The sequence below is a fragment of the Macrobrachium nipponense genome, chromosome 11 (assembly GCF_015104395.2).
Source record: "Macrobrachium nipponense isolate FS-2020 chromosome 11, ASM1510439v2, whole genome shotgun sequence".
Taxonomy (NCBI): Eukaryota; Metazoa; Arthropoda; class Malacostraca; order Decapoda; family Palaemonidae; genus Macrobrachium; species Macrobrachium nipponense.
In genome coordinates this window covers 83,781,950-83,802,144 of record NC_061087.1, presented here as the reverse complement: position 1 = coordinate 83,802,144, position 20,195 = coordinate 83,781,950, and the positions used below count along the sequence as shown (strand labels likewise).

The 20,195-nt window shown below is 43.8% G+C and overlaps 1 protein-coding gene across 10 annotated transcripts in view; it reads left to right on the top strand.

Annotated features, from left to right (window-relative positions):
- LOC135206510 (pumilio homolog 2-like) overlaps positions 1-20,195 on the top strand; it is a 438,165-nt gene that overhangs the window by 67,492 nt on the left and 350,478 nt on the right. For all 10 annotated transcript variants that reach the window (XM_064237877.1, XM_064237920.1, XM_064237888.1 and 7 more), the window contains exon 4: positions 4,480-4,638. In XM_064237877.1, coding sequence (XP_064093947.1) covers positions 4,480-4,638 — 159 coding nt within the window. The remainder of the gene's footprint in view (positions 1-4,479; positions 4,639-20,195) is intronic.

The following is a 20,195-nucleotide window of genomic DNA, read 5'->3' as shown; positions in this document are numbered from 1 at the left end:
TGGGTGCTTGTATACCTTGCTGGTAGGAACAGCCTTCCGGATATAGTCATCCATCTGTACATCAATAATTTATTAATAGCAACCAATCTGTGAGTCTTTCAGGAAATGCATTTTCCTGTGTTGCCACTGACATGGCTCTCGAACAATCTCTAAACAAGAACTCAAAAACTAAAGGTTGAATCATAGGAATCAGCAAAGACAATGCTGCTCTTGAGCACTGGTTTCTAACTTGCCACCTATGGGAAGCTATAACAACAGCACTAAAGGAAGTGTGCAAATTTCAGGAGCCAAATACTACAAGCCAACACAAGGAAGCATAAAAAACAAGAATCAAGAAGGATGAAGATTTTCAAAGTTTGGTGGCAGCATTCATGTCAGAGCTGATGACAGATCCATTCAATGTAGATAACACAAATGAAGATATTACACCACTAATCAATTTTGCTGCAGGTGTCATGATCCTTGCAAATGATGCTGCTCATCTTTTGAAAGCCTATGAATTGGGAAAATTACAAATGACTATCTTTATTGAGCAAAGGCTCAACACTAACAAAAAGAAATTTTGTGATCCCTTACCTAATCAAAAAGTAAAAACATTTCCTAAATTGTCTAAAAGGGCAAAGGTTAAAGCAGCAAAAGAAAAACTTGTTAATATCAGTGCAGATGAAAAATTGTTTGGTTGACTTGTCATTGCAGCCAAATCTAGAGATGTTAACCTAAGAGAAGTAATATCATATGAATTATCTTCAGTTCCCTTCTCAATTGCTCATATGGACGGTACTTTGTGGAAGACAACTAAGTCTGATTTGCTTGCTGAGCTTGAGAAACCTGTTTATGATTAGATACAATCACAATTACTGCCCCAACCGATGTAATGACTATTGCTCATCTTATTGATGCCACAGCAGTTATTCAAATGCTAAAATCTGATGGTATATCCACATCTGGCAAACTTGCTTATAAGCTCCACAAGTTTGTTATTGTATCACTTGGTATACATTGCAATGCAAGAGAATGATGTATTTGACCGATAAGTGGATCTGTCAATAAAGACTGGTGAAAGGAATAGGCATGGAACATCTGAAGTACTAAGAGGTATAGCTCAGAAGCCCAGCCACACCAGTACCAAAACTGGCAAAAGTTTATAACTAATACAAAAAACAAAGTCAACTTAAGTGCTTTATGTCTCTTGTCATGGAAGCTAATAGGTAGGTGAATAATGGGTAAATGAAGAAGAGCTTGTTATTGGAGGTGGTTGTGCTGACTCAAACTAAGCATTGAATGTGAGAAAAGGTGTATCTGTACACATAGCAGAATTGTGTTCTGACCATGAAGAAGCAGACACAAGACTCCTTCTTCATGCCACACATGCTGCTCGAGATGTAGAAGGATTGTGATTCAGTCTCCAGACACTGTGCATCACATTTCAAAGATCTCGGTGCTGAACAAGTGTGGTTTGGCACTGGTGCGTGAAGGACAAAATGAGGTACTACATCGTTGCACATAAGATTGCTGCAGTGTTTAACGAACAAGTATATACAGGCAGTCCCCGGTTATTGGCAGGGGTTCCGTTCTCGGCGGGGTGTTGATAAGCGAAAATTGCCAATAACTGAAAGTGATTTCGCCAAGTTTTGGTTAATGGTGCCAATAACGGGTTAATGGCACCTCTGTCAGATATGGTGGGTGCCATAACTCTATTATCGGCACTTTATGGCACCGATAACCAAATGTTGACTTGTATATGGCGACAGACAAGCCCCATAAAACTGAGTCCGCCGTTAACCGGGGTATGATTCTACAAGCTCCTTATTAAATGTTGGAAAGAGGAAGCCCATGCAAGTGCTTACAGTGAGCACACAGCAACAGACACCCTTGGCTGAATTGAGAAAGAAGATACCTTTTAGTGATACAACCTTGAAAGCTTGTGAGTCCTTTATCTGTCAACTCTACAAAACCAATGATGAGGGTAGTACATCAGCTGGTGAAATACGATACCAGCTTTTCTGCCTTTTAACAAAAAAGTGAAAGATTTCCCCTAACTTTTGATACTTGAATGCAGCACATTAAACATTTTAATTTATATAATTAATAATTACTTAGCTATAGTTTCTGCTTTTAATGGCAGCTTTAGATTTAAAAATATGCAGTACATACTGGTTTATTGTTTTTGTTGCAGTTAAGTTCCCTGCCCACTTCCGGGAAAGAATAGGTACAATGTAGCTAATGAGCACAGTTCATTTCTGCTGCTCAGCGACTACGATTGTTTAGGTAGCTTTGATTCTTGTTAGGCAGGATAACTCACCGGATGGTTTTGCTGAAAGGATTTGATGAAGTATCCTGTTATTTGGTAGACTCTGTGCTATATTGTTTCTTTAGCTTTTGACTTATCATTTCTGACGCTAGTATGTCTAGTAGCCGGTATTGCATCTGCTAGGTACGACCTTCATTCAATACATATGTCATAAGTCCTGAGGGCAAATTTTTCACTTGACTTGACATGTATTCATTGCAAAAGCTGGGATGACAGTAAGTGGCGAATTTTAAACGACATTTGGACAAGTTAGGAAAAGCTAGGCAAAGAAAGATGGCTGCCAGAGCCAAAGCTAGAGAGCTTTTAGGTCTTTGTCTCCTAAACCGGTTCTTTTGACCTCTGAGTCAACTTTTTCTCCTATTCCCAGTCCTTTTGCCCTTCTTTCCACTCTGTTTCCTGGCTCCCACCCCCTGAACCTAGTTCCATTGTTACTTGGGTTGGGTTGTCCGTATAATAAGATTCCCAAGGAGCTGCAGTCACAAGGAACGCTGTTACCCAGGATCCGGTGACACTGGCGTGTAGCTTGGTTCCCCCTCTCCCAGTCCCTCCTCGACGAGCTGTCTGCGATGCTCAGCCTTGGATGATTTTTATGTTTTGTGATCTTTTAATGGATTTTGAGCAACTTGCCTTACAAATAACTCGATTGAATTACTTTTAAAACTCATAAGTGTACCAAAAGTGTATTGTTTAATATGCTGGTAACCATGTCAACTTTAGACCAAAAGGGATTTTCTGATTTTCCAATTTTATTTTCATTTGTGTTTCAAATAATTAAAAGTAGGCTTTTTCATTATTTAAACATAATTGTTCAAATTAGATAACTTTTTCTTATTAAATTACAGTACTCGACAAGATATTAGGCTCCTTAGCATCAAGCGGCCTAATATCTTGTTGAATTTTGAAGGAACAGAAAAGTTACAAAGAAATTTTTGGTTAGCGTTCCAACCGCAGTTTTTGTCTACCATGTATCACTTTATTGCCCTCTGTGATCTTAATATGGGCCAAGATGGTTATTTAAGTCAACAGATAATAGCAGAGATATGTGCATTGAAGCAATCTGGCCTTAAAACAAAGCAGATGTTGGATCAGCGGGGTGTGAGGAGGCATTCAGTTCAACGCTGAGTTGCCAGATTTAACGAAGGTGACAACCATGAGATTCCGTCTCAGAAAAAGCACCCTGGTATGCCTAAGAAGACTTGTAATCAAAGTTTTACTGTTCTCAAGATAAGAAAGTAATTGACCCTTGAGAATAGTCAAACTTCGATCAGAGGTCTTCTTAGATATACCAGGGTGCTTTTTCTGAGATGGAATCTCATGGTTGTCACCTTCGTTAAATCTGGCAACTCAGCGTTGAACTGAATGCCTCCTCACAGCCAGCTGATCCGATATCTGCTTTGCTTTAAGGCCAGATTGCTTCAGGAACATATCTCTGCTATTATCTGTTGACTCAAAACACCATTTAGGCCCATATTAAGATCACAGAGGGCAATAAAGTGATATATGGTAGACAAAAATTGCAGTAGGAACGCTAACCAAAAATTTCTTTGTAACTTTTCTGTTCCTTCAAAATTCGACAAGATATTAGGCTGCTTGATGCTAAGCGGCCTAATATCTTGTCGAGTACTGTAATTTAAGGAAAAATGTTCCAATTTGAACAATTATGTTTAAATAATGAATTATTCTCAGAAAAGCCTACTTTTAATTATTTGACACACACAAATGAAAATAAAATTGGAAAATCAGAAAATTCCTTTCGGTCTAAAGTTGACATGGCTACCAGCATATTAAACAATCACATAGCCATTTTGATTCTTTTGGTACACTTAGGAATTTTAAAAGTAATTCAATCGAGTTATTTGTAAGGCAAGTTGCTCAAAATCCATTAAAAGATCACAAAACATAAAAATCAGTAAAAGCGTCTTAACATTTTCAAAAACTAATGCACTCGGTTAATTTATTATTTAATTTCAACAAGAAGAAAGTCCGGTGCATTGATGGCAACATTTAAGATTCCAAAGCACCTTGGTTATATGGTTTCTTAGATCACTCATTCTTTGTTTGCACTTTCCCATATTACGTACTTTTAGTAAATTATTTACTGAAACCAAATGGAATTGTGTGCATAAATTGTATTGTGTCTTTATATAAACATTTTTTTTTCTGTTCAGTTGCAGGTTCAGGGCCAGTATGCGGAATATGGTCGATCACTTGCTCGTTCCCAAGATGATGAGCAAGTGAATTATTTTTGTCAACGACCCCATAACGACAACGACTTTGCATATCAAAAGGGACATCGATGGGCTCTAGGGGATGACTCTGTCATCGATGTAAGTGTTACTGTTATTTTATTTCTCTAGCATGTCTACACAAAGCAGAATGGGATACATAAATTAGAGTTGCCTTGTACTGTATCTGTGTTGGATTTTCTTCGGTATTAAAACCTTGAAGTGATGGGGTTATATGCATTCATTTAACATAAAATAGTTTAATGAGGCCACTGAGTTACATTGGAAGTTTATCAAAGGACTTACCTGAAGGATTACAGTAGTACATGTCTATGAGGACAGAAAATTGGAGCCAAGCAAAGCAAAGAAAGTTATACAGCTGGGTGGGAGAGAGACTAAAGGGAATGGATGAAAAATTATAAATTGAAAGCAGTGTGGCTCGCAGCTGAAGGGTATCTAGGGTTTTAGAAAATAATGGCATTTAAAGGATAGTTTTGAAATTCCAGTTGTTACTTTGAGAAGAGCTGCTTGTTGAGTTAAGGGTGCATGATATAATTTTTCCCTCACCATTTATAATGAGTTTGGTTAATGTGATGAAATTGTTCTCATAAATTATAATCTTCTTTTATAAAATTGAAGTTGCTTTATAGTTGTTACTGGTTTGGAAATTTTATCCTCCCTAAGTAAATGCTGGCACTTAGTGCATGTAAAAATCATATTTTGTATTATCTGAATCAGCTTATCTTTTCCATTTGGATTGCTACAGATTGCAGGTGTGTTGGCAATCTAGTTAGTTTGTTGGTAATTGGTGGCAAAAACAGGAACAAAATTAATGAAAAGGCTACAGATTTAACAAGTTGGAGGAAAAATTTTCGATGGATTGGTGGGAGGAGGGGTGTTTTTTTTAAAGAGGATGTAACCTACCCAGACTCTTCTTTCCCACTTGTTATTCCTACATTTAGGGGTCCTACCCAGACTAGGGTCTAGTAAACATTTCTAGGTTACTGTGGGTTTGAATAAATATAATTATAGGGTTTTCACGTTTATTAGCACTTCATTATTTGTAGAATTATTGCTGGATATTTTTATTACTAAAATATTTTTCAAGGATTTTGTACTATATGGGTAAATGAGCAGTAGTATGGTATAATTCTTATTTAGACTATGCGCAGTAGGACCAAATCAAATAGCACCTCACTAACTCAAGCAGCATTGATAGCATTCAGAAAATAGTAGCAGCGTGCACTATTCAGTACATATTTGCTTACTTTATTTTCAAGCATGAACAATGATTTAAATGATATGCTGAATGGAACAAACAGTATTTTTAACAGTTTATGTTATTTACTTGTATAAGCCTGGAATTTCCTATTTAGTACTCTTAATATATGTTTTTGTACATGGAACTTACCCAGCAGATAAGGGATTTTGACGAAGGAAAAATCTATTTCTGGGTGATTGGCTCGTGTCGCCCTATGAAAGTAATCCTTAAATATCATCTTTCTAGGTAAAATATCCTAAAATTACCAGAGAAAAACAAAATTAAGAAAAAGTCAGTAAGACTGACTCGCTCACTCTTAAAAAGAAGTGTCGGTATGAAATAGGGGCGAGTGTGGAACACTACCACGAGACAAACACCAATTAGAACTTCCTATCAGAATCCCCCTAAGAGAGAGCCGATACCAACGGGCGATGCAGCCTCTACTACTACTACTAGAGGACGCCACGGACAGCAGCGCCCCTAGCGGTCATCCTTAATTAAAACATATTACATCTTGTCCTGCAAGGGGGGGAAAGCAAACCATAAAAAGGGATGGGTTTCATAGGGCGACACGAGCCAATCACCCAGAAATAGATTTTTCCTTCGTCAAAATCCCTTTTCTGGGCTCAGCTCGTGTCGGCCTATGAAAGAGTACCAGAGAAACAGACAAGATGGAAAAGGAAAAATGAAAAACATGTTAAAATGATGGATATAATATGAGTAAATCAAATACAGCATACAAAATAAGTACTTAAACTAACTATGGTAAACAATAACAGAATGTTAGTAAACTTAAAGTACTTAAATGGTAGTAACAATAACATAATATGCATGTAAAACAAAGAAATTGTTTGAATTTACTTATTTAGAGCATATAAGTACAATTATATACATACATGTGTCCTACCCTAGCATAAAAATAAGGGTAGGTACACTCAAATCCATCATTAATACAAATAATACAACTAATTCAAATATATACAAACACATTGTGACTGAAGTTATCACAATTCTAAATGGAAAATTTATACAAACATATTGTGGCCTAACCTAGTATAAAATAAGGTAGACCACTGGAGTACATATCAGTACAAATGTGGTTGTCCCTAGCAAAAAAATAGGGACAGACCACTATAACACACAACGGCTAAGGCTATGATGAAGAGTAGCCTGGTGATAGGTTGAGGCATGTTGGTTGAAGTAGGTAGAAAGGAGACCTGGATCAATACTACAACTACTAAGCAGTATCAGGGGAAACTATGTTTCCCGCTGCTACTGCTGAAAACTTTAAAGATTCCAAGGACTTTAAATAATGCCGTTTAAAGACTGTCGGGGATTTCCATCCAGTATACTTCCTAAGATCCTCAAAGTTCATATGTTGGAAATAGTTAATAGAGGTGGCTACTCCCCTGATATCGTGTGCTTTTGGAATGACTCAGGGTTGGCTTGTTTAATGAAGTAAAGGATTTGTTGCCTAATACTTTACTGACAAAGTACCCACCTTTTTCTCTCATAAAGAGAGCACCCGAGGATCTAGAAGAAGTACGAGATAGAAAGGCTCTAAGGGTTGATACTGGGCAGAGAGAAGGATCCTGTGGAAGTGGGATAACCTTCCAAGGAGCCCACCTTACAAGAGGATCTTCATTTTTGGCTAAAAAGCTACGATCCGGAGCAAGTAGAACTTCTCCTGATGGGAGGAATTCCACATGACCCGCATCTCTGGATAGAGCCGACAGTTCTGAAATTCTTGCTCCTGAGGCTAGGCTTAATAAGAATAGAGTCTTCCTCAGGAGCATTATGATGTACAAGATGAGTTGTCAGTATCTGAAGCTAGTTTGAGAACATCATTCAAGAACCTGATGAAACTGTAGTAGGCCTCTGAGAAGGTCTAAGTCTAGCACAGGCTTTAGGAATAGATGTGAAATAAGATTCAGTTAAATCTATCTGAAAACCTACTTGAAAGATTTTCTTCAAAGCCGACTTGTGAGTGGTAATCGTGCTAGCTGCTAACCTTTTTCAAATCAAAGATCTGAAAAAGGATATAGCCAAATTAACTGTCATGGTTGCAGTGTTCGATTCTCTCAAGAAAGATGCTAATTTCTTAACAGCCGAGTCATATTGTCTGATGGTTGACTCCCTCTTATCTGATTCCAGGAAGAGAATATTCTGTGGATCAATGTTAGCATCTTTATTAGCCGCAAACTTCATGAAGTCCATAAAGTTAGGGTCTGGAGAGTTCCTGAGGAAGCGAACACAGTCCTCATTTGTACTGATTGTGATAGTTTGGGATTGGGGATCCGTTGAGGTCGAGACCCAATTCCAAGAGAAGTGGATACCAGTTGCTCTTGGGCCAGTCCGGTGCAATCAGAGCTACTATCCCTTTGAAAGACCTTAGTTTGTCTAGGACTTTCAGGAGAAGATTCACTGGAGGAAAAACATAAATTCTTCTCCATTGATTCCAATCCAACGACAGGGCGTCCGTGGCATAAGCCAGAGGGTCCAGGTTGGGGGCCACTAGCAAGGGAGCTTGTGGTTCGCTTGTGAGGCGAAGAGGTCCACTTGGAGACCTGGGACTCTCCGGCTTACCCACTGGAATGACCCGACGTCCAGAGACCCACTCTGATTCCAGAGGACTGACCGGGACAGGGCGTCCGCTATCACATTTCTTACTCCTGCCAGGTGAGTGGCAGACAGATGCCATTTGTGTTTGCTTGCTAATGCGAAGATGGCTATCATGACATGGTTCACATGCTTGGATTTGGACCCTCCTCTGTTGATGCAATGAACTACTACTGCACTGTCCAAAACTAGCCTTAGATGAGATTTTTCGGGGAAGAAGTCTCTTCAGAGTAGAAATACTGCCATTGCTTCCAACACGTTTATGTGGAGCTGGCGAAATTGAACTGACCAAGTCCCTGAACCTGTTTGAACTGAGAGTATCCCCCCCAACCGAGGACAGGGATGCGTCCGTGTGAATGGTTAACATTGAGGGGTGGGGATATTGAAGGGGTACTATTCTTGGCTAGGTTCTGTACTCTTGACCAAGCCGTAGTTGGTTGCGGAGGATCTGTGTGGGATCACTGACAACTTGTCTCGATATTTGGAGTTTGCTTTTGACCGCCAATTCGATTTATATCTTTTAACCTGCTTTGAGAAGGATACTCTGTTACTGAAGCAAACTGAAGAGACCCTAGGATTCTCTCCTGGTTTCTTCTTGACGTTTGTTTGCACTTGAGAAATTGTCTGACAGATTTTGCTATTTCCTTCCGTTTGGCTACTGAATTGATAGATGTGGTGAGGCAAATCCCACTGGATTCCTAGCCACTGAAAACGAGATTCCGGAACAAGTCTGGATTTCGTTTTGTTTATCTGGAACCCCAGATTTCCAGAAAGCGAACTACCTTTTTGTAGCTTCGAGACTTATTCTTCGACTGTTTGTGCCCAGATTAACCAATCGTCGAGGTATGCCGCTACCATGATTCCCTGACTCTCAATTGTTGTACAACCACTTCTGCTATCTTTGTGAATACCCTGGGGCTACATTCAGACCGAAGGGCATCACTTTGAATGAGAATGTCTGATTTCCTAGCCTGAATCCTAGGAATGGGCGGAAGTGCCTGGCTATAGGGATATGATAGTATGCGTCTGTAAGATCGATGGAGCATGTGACGCTCCACGCGGCAGTAAGGTCCTTACTTGCGAGAGGTAAGCATCTTGAACTTGTCGCAGCGAATGAAAGAGTTTAGCTTTGACAAGTCTAAGATTACCCCTTCTTTTTGTTGAGCCTTTCTTTGGAACGCTGAATAAGCGACCTTGAAATTTTAGATGCTTGACTCTCGCAATAGCTCCTTTCTGAAGGAGTTCTTCCGCGTATCTATCAATTCCTTTGACGGTACCTATGGATGATTTGATTGGAGGAGGATCTTGGATCCAGCTCCAGCCTAATCCTTTGGACACTATGCTCTGTGCCCAACTGCTGACCCCACCTGCCGGAAGAGGAACAGCCTCCCTCCTACCTGGAGAGCCTCATTGCTGATGGGCGGGTTGGCCACCACGCCCTCCTCTGACTGCTTACTCCTTGCCCCCCTTCCTGCGCCACGGTGACGAAAGTAACCTCTCGCCCTACCCCTCGATTGAGAGTAGCCTTGAACCTCATAAGCAGGGTTGGAAGGCAGGCGAGATGGCATAGGAGGTCGAAGGCTGGGATTTGCTGGGGCACCAGAGGGAAAGGCTGAGTTTGTTTAGATGTAGCAGGTTGTCCTTGTTGGGTGACTGGGACCGCCTGCACAAACTGCTGCTGAGGCTGGAGTTTTTTATATGGCTGGAACCTCCTACCAGCCTTCTTTGGTTTCTTGCCAGCAGTGGAACGGATTCCTGTTTCCTCTTAGAGAAATGCCCCACCTAGCTCTAATGCTCTGGTTGAGTCTAGCAGCTTCGTGATGAACTTCGTTCACTGCTGACTCTGGGAAGAGATCCGCTCCCCACATGCTGGGCAGCAAAGAGTCTATTAGGCTCGTGCCTGATAGTACACTCTTGAAGAACATGCTTCCGACAGTTCTTCCTGGCTTGGAAGAAGTCAAAAGCGTCTAGCAGAACCGTGTGAAATTGTGATTTCGCTAAGATCTTGAAATAGCGGTTCGTTCGCATAAGACAGCGCAGCCATTTCCGTGACTATGATAGAGTTAAGGGACCTGCCAAACCTATTCGCGCATCGAACTCTGCCTGGATTAGGGAGTCCGGCAGCCTAGGCAACTTCTCACCGAACTGGTCCATAGCGCAGTCCGGCTTGAGTTTACCCTGCGTGAAAGTAGCTGGCAGTTTTCCCCTAACTCTCCGAAGGCGGGAAAGAGTGGAGAAGTGGACTCCGACTCTCTCAAACTGTGGAAGGGCTCATCCTTGAGGACTGCTGAAGAGCCTTCTCCACCAATTTCGTGGCGAACGGAAGAGAGACCTCCTCTTCCGTGGCGAAAATAGTGAAGGGGCTCTTATAGGCCGGGAGTTTAGTATTAGTACACTCCCAGTCCTCAAGGCAGTGAACCCATTCCCGTTGGGCGTGGTCTCTACTGTAGAGGCAGACTCCTTCGAGATCTTGTCCTCCTTGTAAGAGCGTTGGTGTCAGCCTAGCATACCCCATGAAAGGCTGTGACAGACCCGGAGGATAGAACTCGAAGTCCCTCAATCCTTCGAGTGCCAAACTCCGGGATCGAAATCATCCCGTCCTTAAAGGGAGCGTAGGCCGCTACTCTCCATGGGTTTCTCCATAGAGAAAGTTGGCAGAGAGTCGTAAGACGGGAAGTTGGAGGATCCCCGTGCTAGAAGCAGGGGATACTGGGGGAGGAGCCTGGGATAGCCCAGTCATCCGATCCTCAGTCTCTCTTACTCTATTTCGAGAGTTCCTGGACGGTCTGTCCAGTTTGAGACAGAGTGCTCGACAATTGTGCGAACATCTGCTCAAAACGGGTTCCCCAAGCTGAGATTTGAGAACCAACCATCACTCTACCTGCTCCATCACTCCTGGTGAGACAGGAGAAGGAACGCAGGAGTGGTGCTTGCTACCCCTGCCGGCATAGCCGGAGAGGGGGCAACGGAGGCGGGGAGAAGGCAACGACTCGGAGGTAGCGCGAGCTTTCTCCTTCGAAGCCTTGCCTCTAGAGCTCTTCGACTGGGAAGAGCTTGGCTTAGCCTTGCACCGCGTCGGCGTAAGAAGTCGATGACTTCCTAGCCGAAGAAGACGAAGACGACTTTTCTAGAAGTCGACTTAGACAGAGTCTTCGGTTCTCTCTTTCCCTTCTCCTTAGGAGGTACAGAGAGAGCGGGAGTGCGGCTAGGGATCTCAGATCCCGGAAAGCCTTGGAAAGAGGCGGAAGAGGAAGGGACAGGAGAAGATCCAGGAAGCGCCCAAGGAAAGACCTTGGGCGCCCGACAAACCTACCTCAACCAACCAAATCCCTCACTCACTACCCGCCATTGGCTCGAGGTTCAGGTCCCAGGCCGGCGACGTCCTGACTGGCTCCTGGGCGGCTACGAGCCCCAACGACTGCTGGAGATCTTGCTGGATGGCGGCTATTACGGGGGCAGCGGACACGGGGTCGACGTAGCCCGTCGACTTGCCCGCAGGGAAGATCTGGATGGCCAGCTTTGCTATCCAGTATTGTAGGGCTGGCCCACCTTGGCGGCGTTCTTTCCAAAGCGCCTACCCACGCTTTCCAGAGTGGCGAGGGCGACTTCCCTCACACCACGCTAGCCTGAAAGAAAGGCTGAATTATCTACCAACTTGCGGACAGGGTTAACAAACTTACGAACTAAAAGTGTTAGTAAATTGATAAATAACCTTATAATGGTCTTACCCCATCAACCAGCTGACCGACCAGGTCGTAGCAAATGGTGCAGGCCTCTGGGAGGGTGCCAGACGATGGACTCGTTGAACAGGTGGCACAAGGGGCGTGAGACCTGCACTCATCGTGTCCGCAGGGGTCATGCAGCGTCGCATTGCAAGCGAGGACCTGACAGTTGGTAGCCTGTAAGTGGAAACGTACATGAGTACAGAGTAAACACTTTACAGCCTAACATATGCTCCGCTGGTTGCCGGAGAGCGATAAGTTAGATGAAACCAGAGCCCTGCTAAAATACGTGTGGTAACCATGTTGGAAGAAAGCCTATGGCTCCGCCAGTGGCGGAGGCACAAGAATCAACCAACTAGGAGTGGTGGTAAAGGAAACCCACAACCGGAAAATGGCGGGGATGGTTGATAACATAATTATATAAAACACAATTCATTGTAAAATATCTTAAATTAGGGTATATATCCTTAACTAGTACAGTAAAAACAACATCAAAACCAACTTCTCTCCACCCGTCTACTAGAAGAGTGCGGTAGGTAAGGGTAAGCTCCCTTACCGGTAGCGGGGGAGAGATATAAGATATTAGTAGGCAAGCAAACGACCATCCATAGTACCCACCCATACCCCTCTAGCGGAGCCAATATCCTATAACCAAAGGGCCCCGGTCTGCGACGGAAGGCTCCTTTCGTATCGTAAGGGAGGTGGCTGAGTAATAGGTATGGGGGGAAGGAGGTCCCGGAGAAAACAACGGCGGGAGCGAGGAAAGGGGGAAATTTGGATGGCCTACTCCTCCCCACCTCACCAACTACCCGTATGGAGACCCGGTACCTCATAGTGGTCGCCTAAACCCCTGCTCGGTGGAACCCCCCGGCACCTCCGGAATGAGAGAGAAGGCTATGAGGTGTTTATGACAACCCAGGGGTCCCCCAGCTCCTCCCTACATCAGAGAGGGAGGGAAGGGGCAGGGTGAGGTGCTATGGAACACGTGACCACTAGTGGCCTAGGCCGCGATCACCACAACCGTGGTAGGGCCACGTGAACAAGCTGTACCAATACATGGAACAAAGCACCTAGGCTAGCCTAACACCCTAAATAATAATAATATTAAAACATCGAAAGGTGGAAGAGACACTTTTAGGAAAAGAGAAAGAAGCCCAGGAGGAGGCAACTATTCCAAGAAACAGTAGCCTACTCGGAGCCCAGCGATAGCCGATGTAGAGCAAGAGCCGGGATGCTGGGCCAGAATAAAAAAATAAAGATAGCCCTAAATACCAAGCTAAGAGAATGGTAAGGGAGGGCTAAACTAGCTAAAACTCGATGTAAAACAATGAACTGATAAAATAAGCCCATAAGTATAAGAAATCCCAGTATGGAGGACCGGGAATTCTTACGAGGCAGCATGGCCGCCACGAGACAACCGGGGAACCGTATATGACCTATAAAAAAGGAAAATACTGGTACCCGGAAGATAAAACTATGATAAAATATTACTTATGAGTTACTTAACTTAGCCGTGGCAAATTGCTGAACGTTCCATCGTAGAAAACGAGAATAAATCCAGAATAATAACAGGCACGAGAGAAACTGCGTCAAGATGCTGGCGCTAAAAATTAAGGATGACCTGCTAGGGGCGCTGCTGTCCGTGGCGTCCTCTAGTAGTAGTAGTAGAGGCTGCATCGCCCGTGGTATCGGCTCTCTCTTAGGGGGATTCTGATAGGAAGTTCTAATTGGTGTTTGTCTCGTGGTAGTGTTCCACACTCGCCCCTATTTCATACCGACACTTCTTTTTAAGAGTGAGCGAGTCAGTCTTACTGACTTTTTTCTTAATTTTGTTTTTTCTCTGGTAATTTTAGGATATTTTACCTAGAAAGATGATATTAAGGATTACTTTCATAGGCCGACACGAGCTGAGCCCAGAATATACTTAGCTTAGTGACTCCGTCGTCCCCGACAGAAATTCGAATTTCGCGGCACACGCTGCAGGTAGGTCAGGTGATCTACCGCCCCTGCCGCTGGGTGGCAGGAATAGGAAACGATTACCGTTCTAGAAGCCAGATTTTCTCTGTCGCGGTAGTCAACATACGTTTGTTGCTACCTCCTGACTTGATTTTCGTTTTTTTTTTTCATCGCCATCGACCTTCTGGGCTGTCTTTTGCAGGAAGTACTGGGTGTCTTGTTTGGTTTTGGGCATACGCGTTTTATTAACTTTTTAATGAATTTGGCTTCGAAATTTCGAAGAATATACTTACGTGAAACTACCGGAATTTTTTCGGTAGACACTTATATTTTGCAATAAGGGAAATATTGATTTTTTTTTTTTTTTTCACAATAATGTGTATAAGTGTTAGAACTTGATGAAGGAAATATAAGATCTAAACTTCCTACTTTAGGAAGTCAGCAAAGCATATAACTAGATACGCTTCCTTTAGAAGCTTTTAAGAGCTCTCGTACTAACAAAAAACGAGCAGTTTAGAGTATTGACAATTCTAGTAGTTGTTGCATCTCATCACCCTTCTTACTCCACAGAATTTATTTAAAAATTCATATGTGCAAATTTGAAGATAAATTGGATGGAGCTCAAAAGGCGAGCTCTAAAAAGGTAAGAAGTGAATATAGTGTTTTCCCTCAGTGCAGTGGTGGGGGTGCGTCCTGATCGGCTCCGTAGCGCTTCCAGGCCATAGACCATCTTCCAATCTCCAGACCCAGTGGAGGAGGAAAGTCGACAGCGCGCAGGAAGGTTTAGGGAGAACCCCCACCGGTCAGGCGTCCCCTCGGCAGGTTCTGTAGAACGTCCCAGACTGCCAAGGATAGCCATTGATAAGCATCCTTAAAAAAGTGCGTCTCTTCATCTTACATCCGAAAAGACGAAGAATGTATGTTTGGAGTGATCTATCGCGTTCTCTGAAAACTAAGAGAACATGAGCAAGAGCCAGCCGCTGCCATGAAGCCGCGTTCCAGCAAGCTAGCGTGAGGTACGTTCCTATAGCCAGCAGCGAGGCGCGTTCCAGCTAACAGACTAGCGCGAGCCGCTTGTTCCTCCACAACCAAACGCGAGCCGCGTTCTAGAAAATTTTTTCTTGGCGCAAGCAAGCCGCCTTCAAAGAGACGAAGCCGCCAGCCTGGCGCAAATTGCGCCCAGAAAAACAGACGCTAGAGCAAGGAGCCTTACAGTAGAGTGGCAATCAGAACGATCCTTCCATTGAACGTTTCCGGCAAGAGGCTCTTTCTAAAAGGGGTCTAGTAGGCGCTCGGAACTGTCAGGGGGCGCACTGGACCTTCCACGCAAGCGGAACGTTCCAGGAGCGCGTCTCCTTTCTAGCGCGCTGAACATTCCAGGCGCGCGGAACATTCCAGCGCTAGGTGCAAGGATCCAGGCGCCAGAATATCCTTTCTCTATCTGCCTCGGCAGGGAAAGAAGGTAGTAAGATATCTGCTGTATGAGAATACGATACGGCAATCATAAGACATACCGTAGTTTACTTCTTTGCTGAGCAACTCAATTACCAGTATCCTTCCAGGAATTTCCTAGGAAGGACTACGCTTAAAGGGATTGTTAGACAACACCTACTTAGCTTCTAGATTTATCGAAGTCTTGTTTTCGCTTAGATATGCATTATAAGAACTTCCTGAAGTTCGATAATAATGTTATAAGATTCCTTTATTAAATGGAGTAGCTGGCAACTCTGGAAGAGTAAGGCCAGTCGGCTAACGAGACTGCTATCGCTTAGGCACCACGCAGTATCATGTAGGTGTCGGTCATGAGTGGGTGGTAACATTGCTCTCCTCCTGCGGGATGGAATGAAGAATAACCGTGTCTCTCCCCTACAATCGTGGTTTTAGCCTCGGATTGAGGGGATAGTTAAGCAAACATAAATAAAATATTGTCTGCCTTTTGCTAAAGAAGCTTTCAATAAGAAAGATATTACATTTCACAATGCTGTTTTACCGTAGGTACATTTTTAAAGGATTCTAACGCAGCGAAACTCTATATTGTATAATGCTCTCATGCTTACGAAAGCATGGCTTATTAGCAGTACATGCTTAGTGAGAAGATGAATGTAGTAAGAGAATTCACTTTAAGACTACGGTATGGTCAAGTCTTATGCACATACCGAGGTTAACTACAGAATTCCTAGTATCCTTACAAAGGTTTCCTAGATTAATGCTGTTTACCACAATGTGACAGTAATTATAAAGGATTCTAATACGGCAGCGCCCGCGATATATATAATTCTCTCATCCTTTTCGAGAAACGCACACACCATTTTTAAATTCGGATATTGCTCAACGATTAAGTTGGTGAGTCGGATGGGAAACATTCTCTTAGTGGCAGAAGTTGTTTCCCTGAATGGACTATACTACGTATATAAAAGTTTTTTTTCCCCACTCCCCAAGTTAACGAATTAACATGTGAATTATGTCGGGTACCATAAATTGCCATAGATGTTATGACACATAACCTAAAAAGAACTAGAAGAAGCGCCAGCCTGGCGCAAATTGTGCCAGAAGCACCATCCAAGATATTTTCTCGTTTTAGCGAGTTATTAACCTAAGAGTCCAGTAGCCTCTCGACAGCAGGCTCGTAACGGCAAGATTCGTTCCTGATTTCGTTACCCATTTAATCGAAAGGGGTGCGTTCTTACAAGGAATGATTGAAATGATTATTTTAATCACTTAGGCCAATTCCACGATCTCTCTCCATATCGCAAAGAGCATCGAGAATCTTTTTTTCGCCCGGTTCGCGTTAACAAAAGAGAACCTATTTGGGAACAGACACGGAACGTAACGATCCTTAAGAGGTTCGATGCAAGATTTTGCATGTCCGTGAGAACTTCTCGATCGAAGATAATAACTGTTAACGTATGTCTAACATTTATTGAAAAGAGTTGTGAGAACCTGCGGAAAGTCTTCTTCATAGATTCTCTTTGTAAGGTAGAAGACGAACAGGCTTCCTTTAGACTGCTTCTTTTTCCTCGAACCAAGAGGGTCGCAATATAAGACATCTTTAAATTTAAAGAAGGGGAATAAACTTTAGTCCTTTTTCCCCTAGTTTATAAATTCTTAACAGATATTAAGATAATTGGCGTCAAAGGAAGAGAGATGTATGCCATCATTTTGGCCTTAGAGAGGTTGGATTCACAGAAGTCACGTTCTTCTCACAGCATGTTTCGTAAGGCTTTTCCAAGAGTATCTGGATATTCTATCAGAATCTATTATAAATAGACCTATAAAACCTCTCCACTCTGAGTCTGTCCGCGTGCAGACTGACCAGAAGTGGACATGAATGAGAGGTTTTTTCAAGGTAAATGACATAGTCATGGCTAAGACATAGAATTGCTGCAGATCGTGCTAGATGGAATGAGGAAACTGTCCTCTTCCGATACCTCTGTGAACCACATAGCGAGTTTTTTCTTCACTTTCAGAGGGAAGAATCACCTATGTATATATCTGCTATCAAAGAACGCAGTAAAAGGCCATACTCTGTCTCTACAAAGGGAATTAGAGATAACAGAGGATTAAGATCTTCGGGATCTTATACGATACCGCAATACGACAAGAGTAGGATATCATGTACTTCGAATGGGATTTTTTTTTTTTTTGTGGCCACAGATTCCGTGTCCGACAAAATGGAACTGCTCCTCATCTAACTTCTTTGAGGAAGTTTTAGAAGGAATTCTTTGTTTCTCTTAACCCTAAACGACCAAGAAGACAGTGAATTTTTTTGTGCATTGGAATCTCGCATCAGATTCAATGGAGACTCGGCAATGGGTTCTTGCCAGCATAGTATGTCTGGCAAAAGAAATAATCCCTCTATTCCTGACGCAAACGCTTTCAGAGAGAAGTTTAGTTGCCCAGGCAGGGTACTTACATTTTCATCTACAGAAGAAGAGATGGTTTAAACTGTTTGCCTACAGAGTCTTCGGGGTGCGATGAGGGCTCAAAATGCTTCCCAGAAGGTATTCAGAAGGATACAATAAGAGCTAGAAATCAGGGTTCCGCCCAATTTCAGCTCAGAGTCTCCTTCGACTTCCAGACTCCTTCCCTTCCTTCGGGCAAGGATAGGGAAGATTCTGCAACGAGGAACCTCATCAACATGTAAGAAGAGATCTCGTTAGCAAAAGAAGTGTTCATGAAGGATCCTCCTCGGAGGAAGATCTCTTCTCTCTCGTGTTGTTAGATATCCTCGTCTACTGGGTGTAGCTGACTAAAATCACCTCCCCTTGCCAGGGGCCAAAAGCTCAAAGGGGGGGAAGAATTTCTTCCACCCTTCTCCAGTCTCCTGATAAACTATGTGTTGTTCAGGACTCTCGACAATGTAGTGCCAGCCAAGCGCCAAATGCCAATACAGGCGAAAAACGCCAGAGGCGGACAGTTCCAAGGAACTCTGTCATGGTCGGATACTGAGAAGGAGCGGGCCTCCAACCTGGCGCAAATGCGCCAGAGGCGAACAAATCGGACAGATATAAGAGTGTCCGAGGTGGACATTGTCAGACAGCCTAGAGACTCTTCCAAGCTCGAAGCTCAGCAAGTGTGGAGGAGCCAAGCCAGGCGGGCGAGGCGCCAGCCAGGCTCTAGGAGCCAGCCAGGCTCTAGGAGCCAGCCAGGCTCTAGGAGCCAGCCAGGCTCTAGAGCCAGCCAGGCTCTAGGAGCCAGCCAGGCTCTAGGAGCCAACCAGGCCTCTAGGAGCCAGCCAGGTTTTCTAGGAGCCAGCCAGGCTCTAGGAGCCAGCCAGGCTCTAGGAGCCAGCCAGGCTCTAGGATCCAGCCAGGCTCTAGGAGCCAGCCAGGCTCTAGGAGCCAGCCAGGCTCTAGGAGCCAGCCAGGCGCCATCCAGGTGCCAGGCTCCTTCAAGGCTAGGCTCCAGTCAGGATTGAGATCCATCCAGACGCAAGGCTCCTTCCAGTAAAGAGAAACCTAAAGCTCTGTCATGTAAGAGGGCTAGTCCCCATTGATATGATACAGGTAAGGCTCTGCCATGTAAGTGGGTCAGCCCCCATTGGCACGATCCGAGAAGGCTCTGTCGTGTAAGCGGGCTAGCCCCCATTGACATGATCCAGAAGGTTTGTCAGTCCATAGGTCCCTACCTCGCTGAAACTCTTGAGGCATGCAGACTCATAGACAGTAATCATGAAGTCTTCTGCCAGGCTCCAGGTGCCTTCCAGGCGCAAGGCACCATCCAGACGCAAGGCTCCAGCCAGGCGCGAGGCGCTAGCCAGGAAGGAGGATCCAATCAGGCACCAGCCAGGCTGCGAGGCGCCAGCCAGGCGCAAGGCGCCATCTAGGCGCGAGGCTCCAGCCAGGCTCTAGGCGCCATTCAGGCGCAAGGCTCCAGGCTTCACCCAGAAGAGATCTATATCAAAGAACGCCCTGGCCTTCTTTGAGACATTGTGATCTCCTAAGCACTTGATAAGTGCATTGATGATTCCTTCAAACAGCTGAGAATTAAAAGCGCATGAAGTGCGAGCTTTTCCGAATTCTTGTTCTTTCCCTAACAATATGTCATAAGGACATATTAGCTGTCACATACGGGAGATGCAACTCTGTGTTGACTTCCCATTATCCGAAGGATGTCAAGATAACCTTCGAGGGTATCCTTCTCTCTTGTTGATACGTGTCTGCGGATACATTGCTGGGATAGGGAGCAGATCTGATCCTTAACTAGTGAGTTAAATTTTTATTTAACATCGTGTTTTTTCTTTGGGTTGTTTGAAAGGAGTTTGTAGATAACTCTTTTCAACTTAAGCACTAACCCTCGTGTTAGGATCAGGTGATCGGGATCGGTGTTGTGCTCCTTAATTATGCCAATATGGCATAGGCATATTGTCATGTAAGAGGCTCTGTCAGTAATGGATAAGACCCCATCGACAGACCCACAAGAACTCTTAGCCATAGGTCACATCCTCGCTGAGGCTCTTGAGGCGAAGCAGATTCCTAGGCATTAGCCATGGAGGCTTCCGCCTGATCAAGTAGGAACCAAGGTTTTATTTATTTATTACCTACAACGTATGTTGTTTTTACCTGTCTATTCAGTAAAATAGTTGTCTCTTTCCCACCACC